Source organism: Pagrus major, chromosome 5, assembly GCF_040436345.1.
Source record: "Pagrus major chromosome 5, Pma_NU_1.0".
In the NCBI taxonomy this organism is placed as follows: Eukaryota; Metazoa; Chordata; class Actinopteri; order Spariformes; family Sparidae; genus Pagrus; species Pagrus major.
This window is the reverse complement of record NC_133219.1, coordinates 12,839,610-12,859,356: the sequence shown is the minus strand read 5'-3', so window position 1 is coordinate 12,859,356 and position 19,747 is coordinate 12,839,610. Positions and strand designations below refer to the sequence as shown.

The following is a 19,747-nucleotide window of genomic DNA, read 5'->3' as shown; positions in this document are numbered from 1 at the left end:
CCATTCAACTCACATTTTTGCCCACATTTTATTTGTGTATCAAAGTTTATACACATTTTTAGGTTGATAATACTATACATTATATTACATTGCAGTAAGTGTTAAGTGGCAATGACAAATACATGACAATATGGTTAAAGGTAAACAAAAACAACAGAAAACTTGAACTGATTTCTGTTTATCTATTATGTTATTATAGTGGGTTTTGTTTTTTGTTTTTTTTGGTTTGTCAAGACTAGCTGAATAGTTACAGTTCAGGATGCTTTTTATTTGACACTGCACTGCTGCTGTAGAGTAGTAAAGAGTAGAACCTATCTCAGCTTAGGTGATTTCCTGTAAAAACAATCAGTCCATCTGTAATATAGGACAGAGAATTTGAGCCAATATTGCAGCTAATGGAGTACTGATGCCCTCTAGTGGTGAATGTATGTTAGAAAGAAAGCTAATGAGCTGAGTCAAAACAAACTATCAGTCCATTTGTGCAAATAGAAAAATAAACATGTTCATTCAGCTCAGATGTGAAAATCAGTTTACAGGACAGGAAAAGAAAAACAATGCATCTTCACTCACTGTGTGTCGCACATAACAAAATATAGAAGTGATCACATCTGTTTAAAAAGTTATTTACACAAATTCACAATATGAAACACAGTTCAAAAGTGCTACAGTATATTTCCATTCCATTTCAAATTTAAAACATGATCCACAACATTTCCCTCCTCCCTTGATGAGACAAAATACAAAGACACTCACCTGTGAAAAAAAATCAAGGCACTAAACTTCAATCCAGTTGTATTTCACACTATCATCATTCTTTTCCACTGCCTCAGTTTTAGATATTTACAATTTAATTTATGATACCAAAAGAAATAACTGCTGAATGGAATTCCTGTGCAATCAGAGAAGAATTGTTTTGCAATGAAAGACTACACTGATGAAGTTTGATCTCACTAAAAAGACACAAATCTACCATCGAGGCCTCTTTAGAAGAACGGGGACAGTGTGTGTCTGTTTTTACTCATGTTGTATTTTATGTCCTTTTATATATTTTCTCAGTAATGCAATAATGGTCATTTCATCATTCAAATCGATGTTTGTCCAACATGAACTGTAAACAGTTTGTGAGGCAGATAGCAGAGCTAGCTGTCTTTGGTAAACTCTGGCACCTCCAGCACCATGCTGACCTCCAGGCTGCCCGGCATGTCCAGTGCCAGAGCAGGGTGACACGGCTGGGTGAAGCAGTGGCAGAAAGTGCCCAATAACTGACCACTTTGGGCATTGTAGAAAGATAGATGACCAAGCTTGTAATCCAGTAGAGTACCCACTCGCTCAGGCATCTCAATCACAAACACACTGGATTGAACATCCTTGTGGAGTAACTGATACCTGCAGCTGGACAGACAAGGTGAGCAAAGACTTTAGACCAAAATGATAATGGGACGTAAAGTAAATTAGTTGGAAATGCTTTATGCATACCCTGATGGTGTAGGAATACACTGCAAACACCACGACAGGCTGTTCTCCCCCAGTGGGCTGTTTCTGTTGGCTGTGCTGTATGCCACTCCAAGCCTGTAAGCTGTACTTCTTGACACAATGGTTTCCCAGTAGTAATGTCCTTGTGCCAGCAGCAACTCACCCAGGATGGATGGACACCTAGAAATCACACAAACTCCAATTTACACATATTCATTAAAAGGACTCCAAAGAGTGGAGAGGAGCTGACTGAACTCACTGTTTGTCTTCAGTCGGTGTGTTTTCAGGTGCGTCCTGAGAGTAGTGCAGGGTGGTCTGGTCCTCTGAAAGCTCCAGAGCAGGGTGAGCTGAGGATTTCAGCAGGTGGAACCTTGTGCCTGAAAACAGTTACAGGCCAGAGAAAAGAATATTATAATGTATTTGTGTATTGCTACACAAACATAGAGGTTGAAAGAGAGTTTAAGTGTGTGTTTTGTTACCTTTGGTGGAAATAAGAGCAGCCTCGCTCTGTTCGCTGGCTCCAGCCTCATTCACAGCTTTGATGTAAAACAGGTAATTCTCATTGGGCTGCAGGACAACCTTCTGTTCACAGCTTTGGATGCCTGAGATGGACCTATGAGAAATAAACCATGGTTCATCATGGTGTGTCAGTGTATAAAATATTATACTGTAGATTTTTGACCAGACAGTTTTGGGCAGGAACAGTGACTATGTCTACACATTTTAATGTCAGGGGCATGTACAGGTTATTTTCAGGTTGTTTTAAACCAAACTGACTGGCTTCATTATATGGTCAGTGTCATAAATTACAAAGTTAATTGACTTTTTTGTCTGTCTTGTCTATCTGTTTAACACCCACCTCAGCCCCTCTCCCTCCAGCTCGTACTGGCGGCAGTACTCCAAGGTGTAACTCTGTTCTGGAGTCTGTTTTGCGGAGCTCCACCGCAACTTGGCTGAATCCCACATGACAGTACAGCGCTCTGTATCAATCACTGGTACTGATGGAGCTGCCAGAAAGACAACAAGCGATCAATAAATAAAACTAATTCTTTCTGGACCCCCAAAAATGTACATACTGCACTTTAACAGAAATTACCATTGAACAGTGACTATTCAAACCAATCTATTCAATCTGCCTTCACAATACCAGTAAGAAATTACAAATGCTTGCAGGTTTTATCAGACAAAGTTGTTGACTGTTGTGACTTCAGCTCCAGTGTGTGGACTAACCAGTTCTGAAGTCAAGTCTCTCGCTGGGCAGAGAGCAGCCGGTGTAGTTGACAGCCATCACCCACACCTTGTAGGTCTTGTCAGGCTCCAGCTCCTCCAGGACACAATAACTCTCCTTCACTGTGACACGGTACTCCTCTGACACAGCTGTGGACAACAGCAGCCACAACACATGAACTTTGTTTTTATATGTGGGCATTCTTTGAGGAAATGATCTCTTCTGAGCAACTGTTGAATTTTTAATTTAAATTGTCCACTAACTTTAATTTATTTCAAGACGGTACATTGATTTATCTTAAGTGCAAGGTGACTAAAACCCTTGAACTTTGGCCACCATTTTCCAGTTTAAACACCATCCTGAAAGTATTTACCTCCTTGTGGATCCTCCATGCAGTAGACCTGGAAGCAGTCTATGATATCTCCAGGGTTGACTTTCCAGTAAACTGTGACACTGGCACTGGTGGCTGAGCCTGGCTCCTGAGGCTGTAGTGTAGGCCTCTGAGGCACTGAGACACAGATGAGGAGACATACATATTTCATAACTGCTGCATACATGCACTCAAAATGAGACTTCTTGTATGAAAGATATGTTTATATCAGACTTACCTGGGATCCCCTTGCGCTGTGCGAGGTGAGAGCTGGAGGTGTTTCCCTTGGCATAGTCCTCGAACACCAGCAGTCCCTTGGGACCCAGCTCCAGGGACATGGCTGTGTCCAGAGCTGCACTGAGCCTGACCACACAACCACAGCATTTAGTCTTTGGCCACAACCACATTTCATTTTAATATGCTAAATTTGAAATGGAAGAGCTACCCAAACAGGTGCATAATCAGGATAGTGACATACTACTTTGGTTATAGTTCTGCAGGTCAAGCAGCAAACTTTATTGTTATCACTACCTGGTAAAATGTTAGTATAAACTCAGTATAAAACCACACTAGCTCAGACTCCATTCACTCAAGGCACATTACCTTTCAAGAATGTCCTCAGGTGACTAGTGGGAGAACAGATTGAAGAGGGATTTATCAGAAATTTGATACAAACCCTGAGCATTGGTCAAATATGATACCACTGACCAATAAGCTTCAAGAGCCTCAGGACTCACCCGTGCGTCAGTCTCAGCCTCTCTGGCCGTGGTCTCCAGGGTGGCCTTGGCTGAGTCAATGCTCTCCTGGAAGGAGACAATCTGGTCATAAAGCTGCTCCAGTTTGGCCTTCTTCTCCTCTTCCATGCTGACAGACATGTTGTTGTACTGTTCCATCACCAGAGCCATCATCTCTTCATTCTGCACCTGCATGGCTGCCTCGGTCTCCACACACTGGTCCTGGTCGAGTGGAGAAGGGACGGAAAACAAGGATGTTATACACACAAAAATTTTGAAATGAAATTATATTTTGGTGACAGCGTTATTGGGCAAATAATAAAGTCCCCCTCTGTTTCTCCTCTTGTCCCTACAGTTGAATGCTTTAGCTGTAAATTTGATGTAAGAGCAGAGTCTGATACTAGAAGGCTATTATTAAGAGGTGGACCTATGAGCATTATTTGTGACATCACAAATTGTTTAGAAGTCAATTTAATACATGTGCGGAAGGGGTCTTTAAAAAGAAGTATAGTCTCCTGGTTTACCTCTACAGAGTTGTAGGCCAGTTCAAGCTCAGACACCAGGTCCTCGATGTTCTCTGACCTCCCCTGCAGCTCTGAGATCCAGTCACTCAGCTTCTCCTGATACAAAAAAACCACATGTAGGTAAAATATCTCATTCACATTTAATGTGATATAAACTTGGACAACAAACTTGGTTTGAAAGATAGAGGACTCCATTTCTAAATTAACTTGCTTGATTGTTGCTCTCTGTTGGTGGAGTGGAGAGGGTACAAAATTCTCTCATTTTGTTTTGTGGCATAGGGAACAGTGAACAAAGAGGGAGTATCATACTGAAAAGTTTGGAAGATACCCATTTGATTTGAGTTAGTCAGACTGCCGCAGCCTCACATAAGTTTCAAGCTTTTTGACACAGAATGAGGACTGTCGATTTTGTCCCCCATCACTTACAATGAAATCAGAGGGAAGTTCTTAAAAGCTGGATAGAGACTGGATTCTGTTCTGTTTGGATGAGATAGCTAAGAAGAGCCTCTGTATATGACCTTGTTATTTTAGTCATCAAAAACAATGCAGCATGTTTTCAGCACTGTTGCAATCATGGGTTAAATTATTTTTTCTAGCACCATCCCTTCACCCTCCTCTTTTTTATTTGTACAAAAACATTTATACAGTACATTTATTTACATCAGTGAATAAAAACGTTCTAACTCTTTTTTCACTGACTAATGATACAATTCATTACTCGCTAGATATTAAAAATTTCACCGCTGGAGATGTCTGAAATGTGTTACATGAAGAAGGATGCTCTTTGTTGTTAATATATTATTTAGACTAATAAGACAGGTTAATGTCCAGGTTAAAATGTTGCCTTGTGCAGTTTTAAGGGGAATCATCAGGGAGGATATTCCAGGAAGAGGAACGGTGGCAATCCCCTGTCAACACCCGAACACTGACAACTCATGTTTAACTAGGTCATGCTATCGCTCCCTGCTCCTTCTGAGGCTGACCACCTCCTAAGAGTCAGAGTGTGTGTGTGCGTATGCGTGTGCATGTGTGATTTGTGTGTTAGGAAGAATGTGAGAGCATGCTTGCACATATCCATGTCTGAAGAGGTGTAGGGGTGCAGTGCACATTCTGGCTCACAGAGTTGGACTGGAGACAGTTTTGCTAAGTTGTTTTGGTCAACTTGTCAGGATCGATTTTCCTCTTCTTGGAGTATCTGAATAGACTGCACATCTTAGTGCTGAACTCAGACCTGCATTATAGCTTTGATCTTCGTCTTATTACAGTCCAGCTGTCAGTGTTTCACATAAATATAATTCACACATGCACAAAACCTGGTTCAAATATCATTTGGAAAAGACATTTGATCACTCTCCATTTGTTCCAGCTTTCCTTTGATTTAGATGCCAGATACTTTACTATGATTATTTATCTAAAACATGGCAAAATAAGTCATTTCTCATGTTGAAGATTTCCTCAAAGATTACAGAAAACAAAGAAAAACTTGATATTGTATCTCCTGTTGAAATAAGTGTCTGGTAGCAGAGTGAGGAGCTTTCTCTAATTATTTCAAGAAAGTAAGTTTTCCTATGAACCTGCAGGTTAAAACTCACCAGAAGGTAGAAGACAACAAGAAGATTTTCTTTTGGATTGCTAGAAGGTGCTATAACATAAATATAGACTTTAAAAAGCAGATGGCTGTCCCTGTGCTGACCCACAGGGACAGCGAGGGAGAACAGTGTGTGTGTGAACAGATCACATATCAGCCTTCACTTGATGATGTCACAGTGGACCTTTCCACCGATCAAAACAGAGCACTACATCACATCAATTCAATGTGCTTGACCGCAGCCGGAGAGCATGAATGGAAAAGCTATAGCTGACTAATTTAAGACCAGTTTATGATATGATGACCCAAACTAATGCCAGGAAAGTGTATGATGGTCATAACTGTGTGTTGTAATAATGCTGGTAAAGTGTATGATGATGAGCTGCTATTTGATTACAGCATGCTGTGTCGCTTCAGCAGCAGCCTGCTAAAATGATCAGGAGACACTGTGAAGTCTCTGAGGCCACAGACAGAACAAAAAGGAAAAAACTTTTGATCTGAAAATGAATAATTCATCATTTTGGGGAAATATGCATATTTGCCCCAAGAAAGACAGCAAATAACTGTTAATTATTAATAATAATCATTTTGAGTATTTCCCAAAATATTGAGGTAATCCTTAAAATCTGCTTTCAACATTTTGCTACACCCTACAATATATATCCAATGTGCCATATTTAGTCATCATTTTACTAATTCTGTGAATGTTAACTAATTTTGTACAGTATTCATTTGCACATCATTTGTTAATGTGAATTAGTGACTGCTGCATATTTACTTAATTAACAGCGACTGAAGCAAAACAATAAAGAAAGTTAAGAGTTGTAAATTCATTATAATTCAGTTTTTCAGTTAAGCTACTGTACTAGGCAAGGTAAACAATTAAATTAGGTGAGCTATGAAACAGCTCTGACACCCCCATCACAAAGTCTAAACAAATGTTAATGTAAACATAAAAACATGTTCATATTCACATAGTACATTACCTTGATTTCCTCATACACTTTGTCCACAGCAGTCACCTCATGGCTGTGATGCTCTCCAGACGCACAGTCGTCCTCTGACAGCAGACATGTGCAGGTGAGACAGAACCAGTCCATCCCCTCCAGCTCAGCAGCCAGTCGGGCCTGACCCTCCTCCTCTGCATCAATGATTTCATAGTCAGCCTCAATGGGCTCTTCTTCTGGGGACACATCAAAGACTTTCTCCTCCTTCTCCATCTCCATCCTCTCTTCCTCCTCCTGACTAGACTCATGCTTCAGTTCCTCTGCATCTCTTTGTGTTTCAGGTTTCGGAATCTCTTTTGCATCCTGTTCAGATATCACCTCATAATCAAACTCCTCAACAGTCACCTCTGGAGCCTCTGCAACTGCTTCATCTTTCCCCATCATTTGCCCTACATCCTCTCTGTGAAGTTCAATCTCTGGACTTATATCCTCTTTAACAATAGTGGTATCTGGGGCTTCTTCCACCTCATGCATTTCTGCCTTTTGTTCTATATCGGCTGCCTCTGACTGCATATCCGTTCTGTGTAGCGTGGACAAATCCTCATGGGGAGTAAAGCTCCTCAGAGGGGAAAAGATGCCCTCAGATTTTTCAAAGTCCAACTCCACTTTCTGCTCCTCCTCCATAGGTGCAGGCGGAGAGTACCTATCGTCTAACTCATTTATAGGTAGTGTTTCTTCCTTTAGAACAACTTCTGGTTTTACTTCTATCTGAGGCTCCGTCATTGTTTCTTCATTTGGTGCCTGAGGAGTCTCTGGGCATATTGAGGTGGTTTCAGGTGCTAGAATACACTCTGGCTCAGAGAGAGCTACTGTTTCACTTGTTGTCTTCTCCAACCACTTACTGATCTCTATGTCCATCTCTACAGCTTGTCCTTTGGGTACAAGAAGGATTAACTCATCATCCACATTCACTGCCTCCTGAAGAGCAGCGCCAGTGTCCTCTGTGGGTGATTGATCTTTGGCTTCAGGTATCAGCTTTGTTTTGGCTGGTTCACTATCAGTTACTGAATCCTCTTGTTGACTCTGCTGAAGAATTTCATGTTGTTCTACTTCTGGCATCACAGGTTCTGTTACCTCACTCGAAATCTCAGTTTTAGCCTCTGACACCTGATCAGCCTCAGGAAGAAATTCTGCCACTTGGCTCTCAACCTCTGCTAGGGCTTCTTCTTTTCCTCCAGGAGCTGCTGTTTGAACATATGTTGTCTCAACACTTGCTACCTCCTGAAGATTAATCTGAACTTGAGTTTGGATCTCTTTTTCATCCACTGCCTTTTCAATTACCTCCACTACTGCGTGTACTGCAGCATCGCAGTCAGTGATGACCTCAACAGGTGCAACATCTTCAGGAACAACTTCTGCTGCTTCTTTTGACGTTTCAGCTGATGTCTCAATTTCAGCAGAGGTGAGCAGTTCCTTTACTGCAGTCTCGGGCTCTTTCACTTCAGCTGAGGCATCTGCTGTGACCTCAGTTACTACTTTCTCATCAGCAGCCACCATCTTAGTGTCAGTGGCTGCCTCCTCAGGCGAACTCTTCTCAGTAGTTTCTGGTGGTATTTCAGATTTAGTGATGATCTGAGGCCCCTCTTTGCTTACAGGTGCTATCACAGCTGTCTCCTCTGTAGAATTTACAATCTCTGTTTTTTCTACCACTTCTTGTGTCTGACATAGCTGCTCAGTTTCAATAATGATAGGTGATTCTGCTGGCACATCTATCTGATGCTCCTCACTCTCCTCTGTTTTCTGTTCTTTATTGTCCATCTGTTCAGTTTCAGGAAGCGGTTCATCAGTGCTGCTCTCAGGAGGCTCAGTCTGCTCTCTTTTTACCTCATGTTTCACTTCCTGATCCTGCATCTGATCCTCTCTCTCTTTAGACTCCTGAATTGAAACTTCTGAGGCTTCTCTGACAGTCAACTCTTCAGTCTCCACAGAGAGTTGTGTTTCCTCCTTCTCTGTTTCTGTCACTAGTTCTTTTTTCTCTTCAAATGTTGCTGGTTTTAAATCTTCAGTCCTATCTCCAACACTGACCTCCTGTGTCTGTGGTTCCTCTGTCTTTGTCTTGTCTTCGTCTTCTTCTTTGACCACTCTTGTTAGACATCCTGTCATTTCAAACTTATTCTGTGACCACATCATTTTTCCCTCCATCCTATCCTCCACTGGCTCTGGTTGAACCGCCGCTGTGGGAATTTCATCCTTCAAAGTAAACTTCTCCAGGTACCCATCCGTCTCCTCTGAGTCTGACAAACGTCTCTTATAAGACCTCTCAGATGCCACACTCTCTGCCTCAGAGTATTCCTCATCGCTCTTCCTCCTCTCGCCAATAGCATCCTCATAAAGGTCTGAGTACATGAAGGACATGGCGGTGGGCTCCTCCAGCAAGATGGGATCAATGATCTTAGGGGGTCCAGGGGAGATAAAAATGGGCGTAAGGATGGTCTCTTCACTCCCAAACAACACCGAACCACTCTCCTTCCCGGATCTCTGGCTCTCTCGTCTTGTTCTCATCCTTGCTTCCTCATCCGCCTCATCATCCTCTCTCTGCTGCGTTGCATCAGCAGGAGCTCCTTCGCCGTAGAAGACCTCATCCAGGTGTTCTCCAGCTATCTCCACATCTGTAACAAAGACAAAGGAGTCCTCTGATACAGAGGGGCTGTCTTTGGCTGTCTCTGTAGCAGGCTTTTGCTCCTCTACTTGGGGCTTTGCTACAGGCTGTTCTGTCTCCTCCTGACGCTCTGGAGCTTGTTCCCCAGGAACAACCACATCAACCAGGGTAAACTTCTCAAAGTAGTCTATGTCGCTGGTGGTCTCTTTCTGAGTGGGTGTGCTTCTGAGTTCAATGTCATCTGACAGCTGAGTAGCATCCTGCTCTAAGGCCTGAGGAATGATCACAAACAGTAAGTCAATCTAGAGAGGATAATTCAGTGTTTAAAACAGCATTTTACTAGACAAATGAATACATGAAAATCTCTTGAATGGCAAATGAATAGCAAATGAAACCAAAGCTAGATAATGATATAAAATAATTAATTATTAAAACCAGTCAAATAAATCAAATAAATCATTTAATACCTCTTGGTTATCTAGTATTTCCCCTTCCTCTGGCAGAACATGATTCTGTTGACTTGTCCAGTCATGGTGGTTTCGGGACTTGATCTTTGGAGTTTGGTCCAAATAAGCCAAATTGTCCTGCAGGTCTGTGCTCTCCTCCTCATCCACAGTCGGAAGTTTGGAGGGGACTCTGATGTTGAGAATCTCATAACCTTCTGAAATCAAACTAAACAGCTGCTGATCTTTGTTTTTGATATCCTCTAAGACCGGCTCTGTTTCAGTTGTCTCCTGTTTGACATTGGGAAGAGAAACCTCTGCCATCTCAGGTCTCTCCACTCCCAGAGCTGAAGCCGATCTTGAACTACCAGGTCGGCTAAACCTGTCCCCCAGCCTGCTGCTCCTTCCTCCAGACCTCGTCCTCCTGCGGACTATTTTCTCCTCATCAAAGACGATGGTGATCTTTCCTGCGGCTCCAGGTCCCTCCATGCTGTAGGCTTCAGAGATGGAACTGGTCTCAGAGGCCCAAGGGGTAGAGCAGCGGCTAGAGGCCGTCTCCCAAACAATACCACTGTCCTCGCTCTGAACAGTTACCATGGAGAATGCTGGATCCACCATCAGGCACTGGAGTTTAGGCTTCACAGATGGGTCCTGCACAACCTCTCGCAGACTGGAGAAGAGAGGAATGGACAGAGTTAGAAGAAGGTGAGCAGGCTGTGAAGGGCATGATTAAACACTGACTGCAAGTGGAGATCCCTTTGGCACAGATCATGGAAATGCAAGCAGAGAACAAACCAATTAATCAAATCAAAACATATCTGAGCTGGATGTGCCAGCATTGAAACCACACTCACGTTTTGCACCTGGGGCAAGATAGCAAATCTAAGATGAAAACACGATAACACCCACTGATCTATTCTCAAGATGATAACTTGAGGGGTGTAGATCTCCAGCATTAGAGGGGCGTCTGGTGCCAATCTGCCAATGTGAGTGATGAGTTGAAAAAATAATGATGATATTCTCCTGAGCTGTCCCTATGAATACAGCTGGGCTAATGCAGGGTTACAGCAACGTGACAACCCAAAGCGTCATTCATGTAATATTAGAGAAGAGATACCTAGCCTTCCCGGATACATTCAACATATCAATGTCCTCTACTATTTATGACATGGCATGGGTAGCTAGAGCACCCAGTATGGAACATGAAAAATGACATGTAATATATGGGATGGTGAATTATTTCAAATATTAGAAGAGTGCTTCCTACACTCCCACACTGGCAAATCCTTGTATGAGTTGAAGAGCAGATGATCATTTAATATATACAATGAAAGCAATGCGGTGCTTCTTTGTGTCACTTGGAAACACTTGTCAAGTCACACTCTCCAGACAGATTTGAGACACAACCTCTTTTCTGTCTTTAAAGCAAAATTAATCTGAGCTAAGAAGCCCAGAAATAAGTGGTTTCCTACAGACTCCACTCAATATATTGAATTGTAAGATCTTCCAGCAGAAAAGACACCAAATACAAAGTGAGAAAAATGTAGGTTATTCGGCTTGTAAGATCCAGTGTGTAAAGCACCTGTTTTGCAGTTCCTCCAACTCGTCTTCATCGTCCTGGCTGATGGTTTCTGAAGCCTCACACTGAAACTCCTGAAGATCTGTCATCTCCGAGTCCAGACTCTCACACTCTTCCATCTTGGTAATATCTCTCCTCTCTTTTCTCTGCACTTCCCCACTGTTATTTCTTTTTGTTTATTTTAAAGTCCTCTTGATGTTTTCAGCCACTGTGATTTCGAAGAGTTGGTCTGCCTGTTCGTGTCATTCTAAGTTGGGAGATGTCCATCTGACTCAGCGGGGGACAGAAATAGACTGAGTGGGGCATGAAAAGAGGGGAGTGGAGAAAGAGAGGGGCAAAGCGGTGAGAGAGGGTAAGTCACACTGACTCTTGGCTTAAGCACACCAACAACAAACCTTAAAAAGATGTTAGATTGTGAACGTATCAAGATTCTTATAGATTTGGGAAAATTCACCATTATCATCGTCTGTGCCAGTGGCTAACAGCTGAATGAGCCGGTGTGACTTTAAGATCAAAATTCCCTTTGCTGAGTTAAATATAGGCCATGTGCTGAAACCGTACCCCGGTCACCCCCCACTGCTTGTGGCTATGCTAAACAGAGCCACACACACACACATCTTGTAAGGTAACTACCCCATAGCAGTACTGGCACTATGCAGAAGTCATAAAACTAGGTGTAATAAGGCATCAAACCACAGAAGAAAAAACAATCAACACAGGTGCTGCCAGAAGAGTCTGCAGAGAATACTTGAACAAAAGATGCAGATATCCAGGAGTCAAGTTAATCTTTGTAATCATTAAGTTGTATGAATCACAAGAACTTATAACGTACTCAATGACATGAGAGCTCCAGATGACGGTTGTTAACTGCAAGAAACAAAATGACACCTTAGTTCAAAATGTCGTAGACTAGGTAGATGGGACCAGATCTATGGGGTGGTATTTGTGCTTATGGTCAATATCTGTGCCAAATAAGATCAGTTCCTGTGGATAAAATCTTTGATTGATCTTTGAAAACTTTGATTTTCAACTGCAAGGTGATCAAACATAATATTGTGTGATGGATTATCAAGTGTTTATTGTTGAGTCCTGTTTACATCCCATACACCAGAATGGACAGCATTTTGCACAAGAAATTACCTTAAAGCACAAAATTAAGAATGCCACCAAACCTCACTTTGTCAAATAATCAACACACCTGAACAGTGTACAATTTAATAGGATTTTGGCACTTCTATTAGCATAGCTAAGAATTCAGTGGGCTTCACACAGAGCTCAAAAATATAAAGTAAACAATCATATATCTTCAGAGATTTAATTTTTTTAAATAAATGTTTAAAAGTCAGTAATGTACAAAATGTACAAAAAGATGTGAGGAAAAATGTAACAGAAAGAGAAAAGAAAAAAAAAACAGTCAGACTCAATTGTAATTTCTTCAAATAACTTATGTATCAAGTGAATACACTGAACTAAAATGAAAAACAATATGGGCCTGACACCAGTCTTGGAAAAATACACATCAGGAATAATGACAAACAAGTGGAAATACCCAGCCCTCAAGTGATAACGTCAGATACACTTAAATTATGATGCCAATTTAAACTTCACTTAACAAACTCAGTTTTCAGAGGAGCTCATAAATGTAAAGATGTTGATGAAAAAGGAGAGGGCCTTTAACGCAACTGTAGAAAATAAATCTATGTTGTTTAAATCCACAAAGCTTCACTATTGACCTACAAAAATAGAAAAAAGGCTTTTATGTTACAAGTTGGTCCAGATGTGCTCAAGACAATATACTGTTGATACTGTACATATATGTGGCAGAAACAAATTATTGGCATCTTCAAAACTGACTTTGTGCAGTATGGCTCTAGCAATACGGATATAACGAAAACTGAGATTCAAGGAGAAAAACTTGGTTGACACCAGTCAAACATAAATACAGTTGCTTCAATTTAAGCTAGTTTCAGATATCAGCAGGCTGCAGGTATCATTTTGTCTTTTCATATGTTGTCAAATACAGATAAACTTCTTTCAAGGAACTATATGTGCATTGCGATTGAGGGTTGTGTAGCAGCAATAATAATCTAAAAAAACACTGTCCGTTATTATGCTTCAATGCAGCATCCCTCCGTCACCAGTTTAAGTGACTGGATTATAATTTCAGAGCCCTCTCATGTAACCACACAAATATTTTTTTTTTGACAGCGGTTACAATAATTACAAAAGATTGGCAAAGTCTGCAAAGCATTTGAAAGTGAGTTCAGCATTTTCAAAACATACTGCCACAGGACATACAGTCCAGTATGTGGCTGAGTCAGCCAGAGCATTCAGAGTCCAAGTGTCGCCCTTGCTGTGAGGTGCAGAGGTAGCAGGAATCCTCTCTCAGCACATCCCAAAGGTCTCTCTTTGTTTCTGGGGACAGGCCTGTCTTGAGGTAGAAGACTCCCGTCAGCTCGTCTAATTAGAGGAATCCCTCATCTCCTGGATGACTCCTTATTAATGATGGTTCTGACTGGGAGGATGGAGTTCAGGTCCTTCCTTTGTTGTAGTATCCGACTTGACTGCACAGACACAGAGAGATGAGAAGCAGGGGGATTATGAATAACTCATGGCTGGCCCACAGCAACTTGGAGGAAGAAAGAAAACATGAAGGGAGCACATTTATCAGGACTGGCATGTACCTCAACAAACTGAGCTTTAATGGCCTCAAACTTGATCTTCTCGTGGACTGCCCTGGCCACGTTATTCCTTTCAAATGGCTCTGAAACACAAGAAACTGCTGTCACTGCTGACATTTCTTACATTGATACTCTGGTTGTAAATGGGGGGTTACGGTGGCATGTCCACTAAAATGTTTACCTTCCACACAAATGAATTTGTTTCTCCATTCTTGAGAATTGCTCTTGGGCAAAGCTCTGGCCTCTCGAATAGAGATCACCCGATTATCCCACCTGCAAGACACAGAAAAAAAAAAAAAGTAACATAGTCATTTGGTGCTAATTAGACTAAAAATACACACAATGACAAAGGTCCTCAAGGACGAAACCCGTGGCTAATCATCTACAATATATGCAACCTTTCCTGTCAACAAACAAAGGTGATGTTTTTTCAGATTATGTACCTTCCAGGCATCAGTTGGTTTAACTTAAAATCAGTGCAGTATAAATTAAAACATGCTTGGGAAAGCTAATGTGAACATGAAACATTCTTATTTTTTACCAAAGATACAACAGTGTCAGTTGATAATGTGAGAAGCAACAACAGTTTTGCAAACTCATTCTTATTGGACAATTAAAATGCATCTAAGACTTCAGAGTCGACATAATACATTTCACACTCTTGTCCGTTTTTCAACCTCTGAAGTCTTGGAGCTTGAAGAGGAAAAGAATGTAAACAACTTTTGCATTAAAAATGTTTTAGTTCAACCTTGTGACTGTGCCGTGGCAAGGTAACCCACATACTGCAAACACAGGGATAATGGTATTTCATGTTGGTGCTGTGTAAGGCCAAAGGTCCCACCTGTTCCTATCCCTCACCCAGAAACATGAAACCAGAGAAGAGGATGCAGGGTAGAGGGAGGAGAGGTGAGACAGGGGACTGGAGAGGGAGAAGAAGTTGGCCAGAGGAGCAGGGGATGAGGAATGGGAGCAAGAAAATGAGCAGGCAAAAGAAGCATGGGTGCATCTGAAACACTAGACTCAGTAATGTGATGTTGTTGGGAGATACCTGAAGTAAGTGGCATAGTATTTGAGAAAGCCCAGAAGCAGCTCTCCCAGAGAGGACTGGTTTCTTGAGAAGTAGGAGGGGATGTGTTTGGGTCCTTCTGGCACCATGTCAATGTCCATTAATGGATTAAAACACTCCTGAAAATTAAGGCAGATGACAAAAGGACTTGGAAAGGAAGACTTGAAACTGGACATGCACCTCTTGTGATTAACCTGAATGAGAAGGTAAAAACAAACAGCTAACTGATGCAAGAAACAATGGAGAGACTTACTGGGTAGTCCCTCTGTAGGGAGGGAAGGACCGGTTCCTTAAGAGCTGTAAAGAAACCAAACATACAAGATGAGATTCACGAGAAGTCATACATACTAATGAGAATTATTTTTGGTCTGTGTACTTCACTGAACTCACTCTGGAGGTAGTGCAGCACCATCAGCACCAACGTGTAGCTGCTTAACGTTCCTTTGCTAGCGTCATTAATTTGGTTGTGCCGTGCCCACTTCTTGACAACAAGGATCATGGGTATTATCCTGAGATCAGCTGAGAGAGGCCACACAAACACAACAGGTCGAAATGGTTTCGTATTCCTTTCAAGAAACAAATGCACTAGTTGAGGTTGCACTAATATGCAGCATGATTAGTCAGATGACTTGGAATTACACAGAGGAACTGTAAAAAGATGCTGCCATAGAGATCAATATATTGAGACCATCTCACCCACCATAGGCATAACTCCTCAGGAGGAATGTGTTTCTAATGCCCACTGTGTTGTTGACATTCAGATCAAACTCCAAATCACTGAAGAGGATAGCAGTAGGAAAACAGTTATATTAACACTTCTTTTTGACTTTGATGAGGTTGTAAAAACAGGCTTCAACGACTGTTTTGCTCCTACCTGCCTTTCTCTCTGAACCTGAGGATCGGCACTTTGGCTCTGATCAGCTGAGTCCTCTCTATGTATGCTATGAATCAAAACAAACATCATGAGATTTATGGCAGTTTTAGTTTCTGTTTCTGTAAAGCTGAAACTCTTTTTTCAGTGAGTAAATAGCTCCACCTAGTGAAGTCTGTGGAGAACTTAAAAAAAACTGTTGTGTAAAACTTGTTGGTTATACACAGCAAAGCTAAGTAAAAAGTAGAAGTTAGACAGTATTAAGTTAGAGTTTTCCCAACTAGGAGGACAATAAATTATTCTAAATGATGTGATATTCAAAAATTTGTTTTATTATTACTCACACAGTGTTTTGAACAGCCTTTGGAGGACAGAGAGTACATGAATAGGATCCTGTCTTTTCTGAAACACAACATTCAAATGGAAGTGGGTGATTATACACACACACAAATATTTAGGATGACATTCACGGTGCACAGTCAGAGATACTCACATTTCCCTTGAGGACCAGACATAGATCTGCATCACTGCTCCGACAGCCCAACCCATTCATAGAAGATCCAGTCAAGTATAGTCGTCCCACTGCCCAAAAAAAAAAAAAACAAAAAAAAACACTTTGTGAATAAAAATCACAGCAGAAAGTCAAAGCAGAGTGTGACTGTGTATTTCATATCAGAGTTAGTACCACTTTTTAGGAATACATTTCAAGCACTTTCAAGGAACCAAAACCAAAACTTTCTACACTCACAATGCCTTTGTTGTCACATTACAAAGTGAATAATAAAGTTTACAGAATTCCTTTATACCCACAACAATTAATGTATTTTGTCACCAGCCGATCATATTAACATTGACAGTATGTTTAGATCATCATTAATTAATACTAATTTCAATGCCAGTAGACAAACAAACATGATGACAGGATCGTTTCATTTCAAATATTAATATAGTTTTGTTCTCACAATTATTATTCAAAATCAAACATTTTTAAGGAGTGTATTCAAATTTAGGCATATTCCTAACATTGAAAATACAGTGGATAAAATTAAGCTATACACATTTTTGTACAAACCCTTTCATGCATACCTGCATAGACACGCTGTATGTCTTGCTGCAGCTGAGTTCGGCACATCTCCTTCCGGGCCAAATCAGAAGATTGCTGCCGGCACGCCTCAAACAGGTCCACCATCTGACCACTCAACTGAGGGCACAAACACATGCACACTGACTAAACCAAGCACATCTGTATGCACACATAGTCAGACTTGATGTATATCAGCTACAGTTTACAGACATCTGAATATACAGTACCTTGTCCTTAGCGTAGGTCTGCAGGCTGCTTGAGCTTTCTGGGACAGCAGGCACCTGAGGGTGGGGGTTGGAGTGTGAGCTGGGATAAGAGCGATCAAAACTTGATCTTGATGAACCCGCCAACACATGGTCAGAACGATGAGGGCGAGGGGCCTGAATTACAGGGGAGCCAATTATTGGGTGAGGAGAGGAGTCTAGGCGCTGGCGCTTCACAACATGGGGGCTGTATTCATCATTCTGCCTCCTGAAAGACACATAACCATAAGGAAACATGTGAAAAGATATCTTCTAGTTACCTCTAGACAGTCTGCTCACATTAGTATGAAAAGCGTGAAGGACAGTGAGGCCCTTTAAAGCCAACTATGGGCACAAATTAAACAGTCCTTTATATCCACAGATGTCTCCCACTATACTTGAACTGGGAAACAGACACTGCACAAGAGTTGTGACAAACTGAGTTAGCTTAATGATCCTGTAATAGCAAGCCTAGTTATACTTTAAAGAGTAAACAGACCAATGTCATAAAGAGAGTGCTTAAGGTGTTTCCAAGATACCCTGTCCTCTCTTTTGACAACACATTCCAGTCTGGTACAAGCAAATATTCAGAGATGGAGACACTCCAAGGTTTTCTAGAACTTCAAAAAGGTCACAGCCCTCTAACAGATGATTACTAGTGACGCTGCATATAAATACAAGGAAGTGTTTATACATTACATTATTAACTCAGAATGTTGAGCAGGTTTCATGCATGTCCATTCAAAATCTCCCACGATATGTCACAGGAACATAAAATAGAGGTGAGCTTTAAGATAAAGAAGAATGACACAGACATTATTCAGTCATGAATAAATGGTAAAATGACATACTTGCGCCCATTGGTCATAGTTGGTGTGCGAGGAGGAAGGACTGGAGAGGGAGATGGTGTGGGCTTCCATTCATATGCAGGCAATCTGTCTAGTCCAGGAACACAGAAGCTACAAAACAGAAGTGCACATATAGCATTACAGACCATGAAAGCGCACATCAAGTAAGTTTACTATTATTTTACTGATGTTGCTGATGTCTAGCTGCACAACATTGCAGTTGATCTCTCCTGCCTCACCTGTTGACACCAGCCACGCTTTGGTGGTTGTAATCGTAGTACAGGGGCGCAGGGGATCGCGGGTACAGGCCGTTACTGTAGGGTGACCACCCCCTCGGTGCAGCGCTGCGGGGGTACATGTTGTGGTTCCTCACAGAGCTCCAGCTCTAACTCCGCTGACTTACTGAAATAAAATAAAACAACAACAATAGAAATGTCAGCAAATCTAAGACTATCAATTGCCGAGCTCATCACACAACAGTAACCTAGTTGTAATGCCACGAAAAGTTACTGAGGAAACCGAAACTTATCGTGATTTGGCAACAAAGCTGGCTAACTAACGTTAGCTCAGATCTCGTTGGTGCTAGCGCGGAGCTAGCTGGCTAACTTGTTCATTTAAATATTAGTAACGATATTATGACAAAATTAAATCGGTTTCTATGTAGATTCCTGTGAAAAGTTCGTCTATGCAAATGTGTCGCTAACTGTTACAAAGGTTCATTCAAAACGGAACTCTACACTTACCAAATTGCATGTCACTTGTAAACATAAGGTGCTAGTTTCCTGAGTACATACTTCCGCATTGATGCCATGACGTAATGCAACTCAATTTAAAGGGGACATGGCCTTGCTCGTTAAAGGGGAAATCCACCCAAATGGGTAGGCTTCACTCTACACAGTATCAACTACATTGGACAGTGAAGGTTGAAAAAGCCATCAAGACTTGAAGTCATGATATCTGTGACTCTGTGACTGCTCTTTAACATTTAGTTTGAGATACTGTATATCCAAATGAGTTTAATTTAAATTTAGTGGCTTGAAGGCTTGAGCTGTGAATCAGATAAGCCACCTTACCAAAGATTTCACCATGGCGGCTGTCATGTGGTCCATTATCCATGGTCTGTGGAGCAGCTTCACGATGTATCTTTAGATGACATCTTTAGTACAGTCAGTCTGTCTCTCCTGTTATTCTCCTGAATTGTTCAAATTCACCTGAAACTGATCTAAATATCTTGTAAACATAACATGCATGCATTCACTTTTTGAGTAGCTTTCCCTTCAGTGGTCCACTTTTGTGGATCAGTGATTAAACAGAATTAGTGAGAAAATGTAAGGACTGACAGAAAACAATTTAAAATAGTTATTGTTCTGCTCACAGAGACCCATATAAAAGAATCTGAGGAATAAAAAA

General features: G+C 41.4%; 2 protein-coding genes across 2 annotated transcripts; both read right to left on the bottom strand.

Annotated features, from left to right (window-relative positions):
* Nucleotides 1-42: 42 nt before the first annotated feature.
* Nucleotides 43-11,664, bottom strand: cmya5 (cardiomyopathy associated 5). The gene is given in 13 exon segments (XM_073465507.1): nt 43-1,392; nt 1,477-1,653; nt 1,724-1,850; nt 1,953-2,086; nt 2,333-2,480; nt 2,704-2,850; nt 3,075-3,209; nt 3,310-3,460; nt 3,809-4,027; nt 4,330-4,425; nt 6,904-9,795; nt 9,991-10,636; nt 11,549-11,664. Coding segments are annotated over 13 exon segments (5,241 nt in total). The 3' UTR covers nt 43-1,139.
* A 942-nt stretch (nt 11,665-12,606) lies between these two features.
* On the bottom strand, nt 12,607-19,140 carry tent2 (terminal nucleotidyltransferase 2). Its single transcript, XM_073467076.1, has 15 exons — nt 19,081-19,140; nt 18,577-18,739; nt 18,341-18,448; nt 17,475-17,718; nt 17,250-17,364; nt 16,657-16,745; nt 16,508-16,565; nt 16,167-16,233; nt 15,993-16,069; nt 15,683-15,811; nt 15,546-15,589; nt 15,275-15,411; nt 14,408-14,499; nt 14,230-14,309; nt 12,607-14,109 (listed from the first exon to the last, which is right to left on the bottom strand). The coding sequence occupies exons 2-15, from the start codon at nt 18,693-18,695 to the stop codon at nt 14,023-14,025; spliced, it is 1,446 nt and encodes a 481-aa protein (XP_073323177.1). The 5' UTR covers nt 18,696-18,739; nt 19,081-19,140; the 3' UTR covers nt 12,607-14,022.
* Nucleotides 19,141-19,747: the final 607 nt, after the last annotated feature.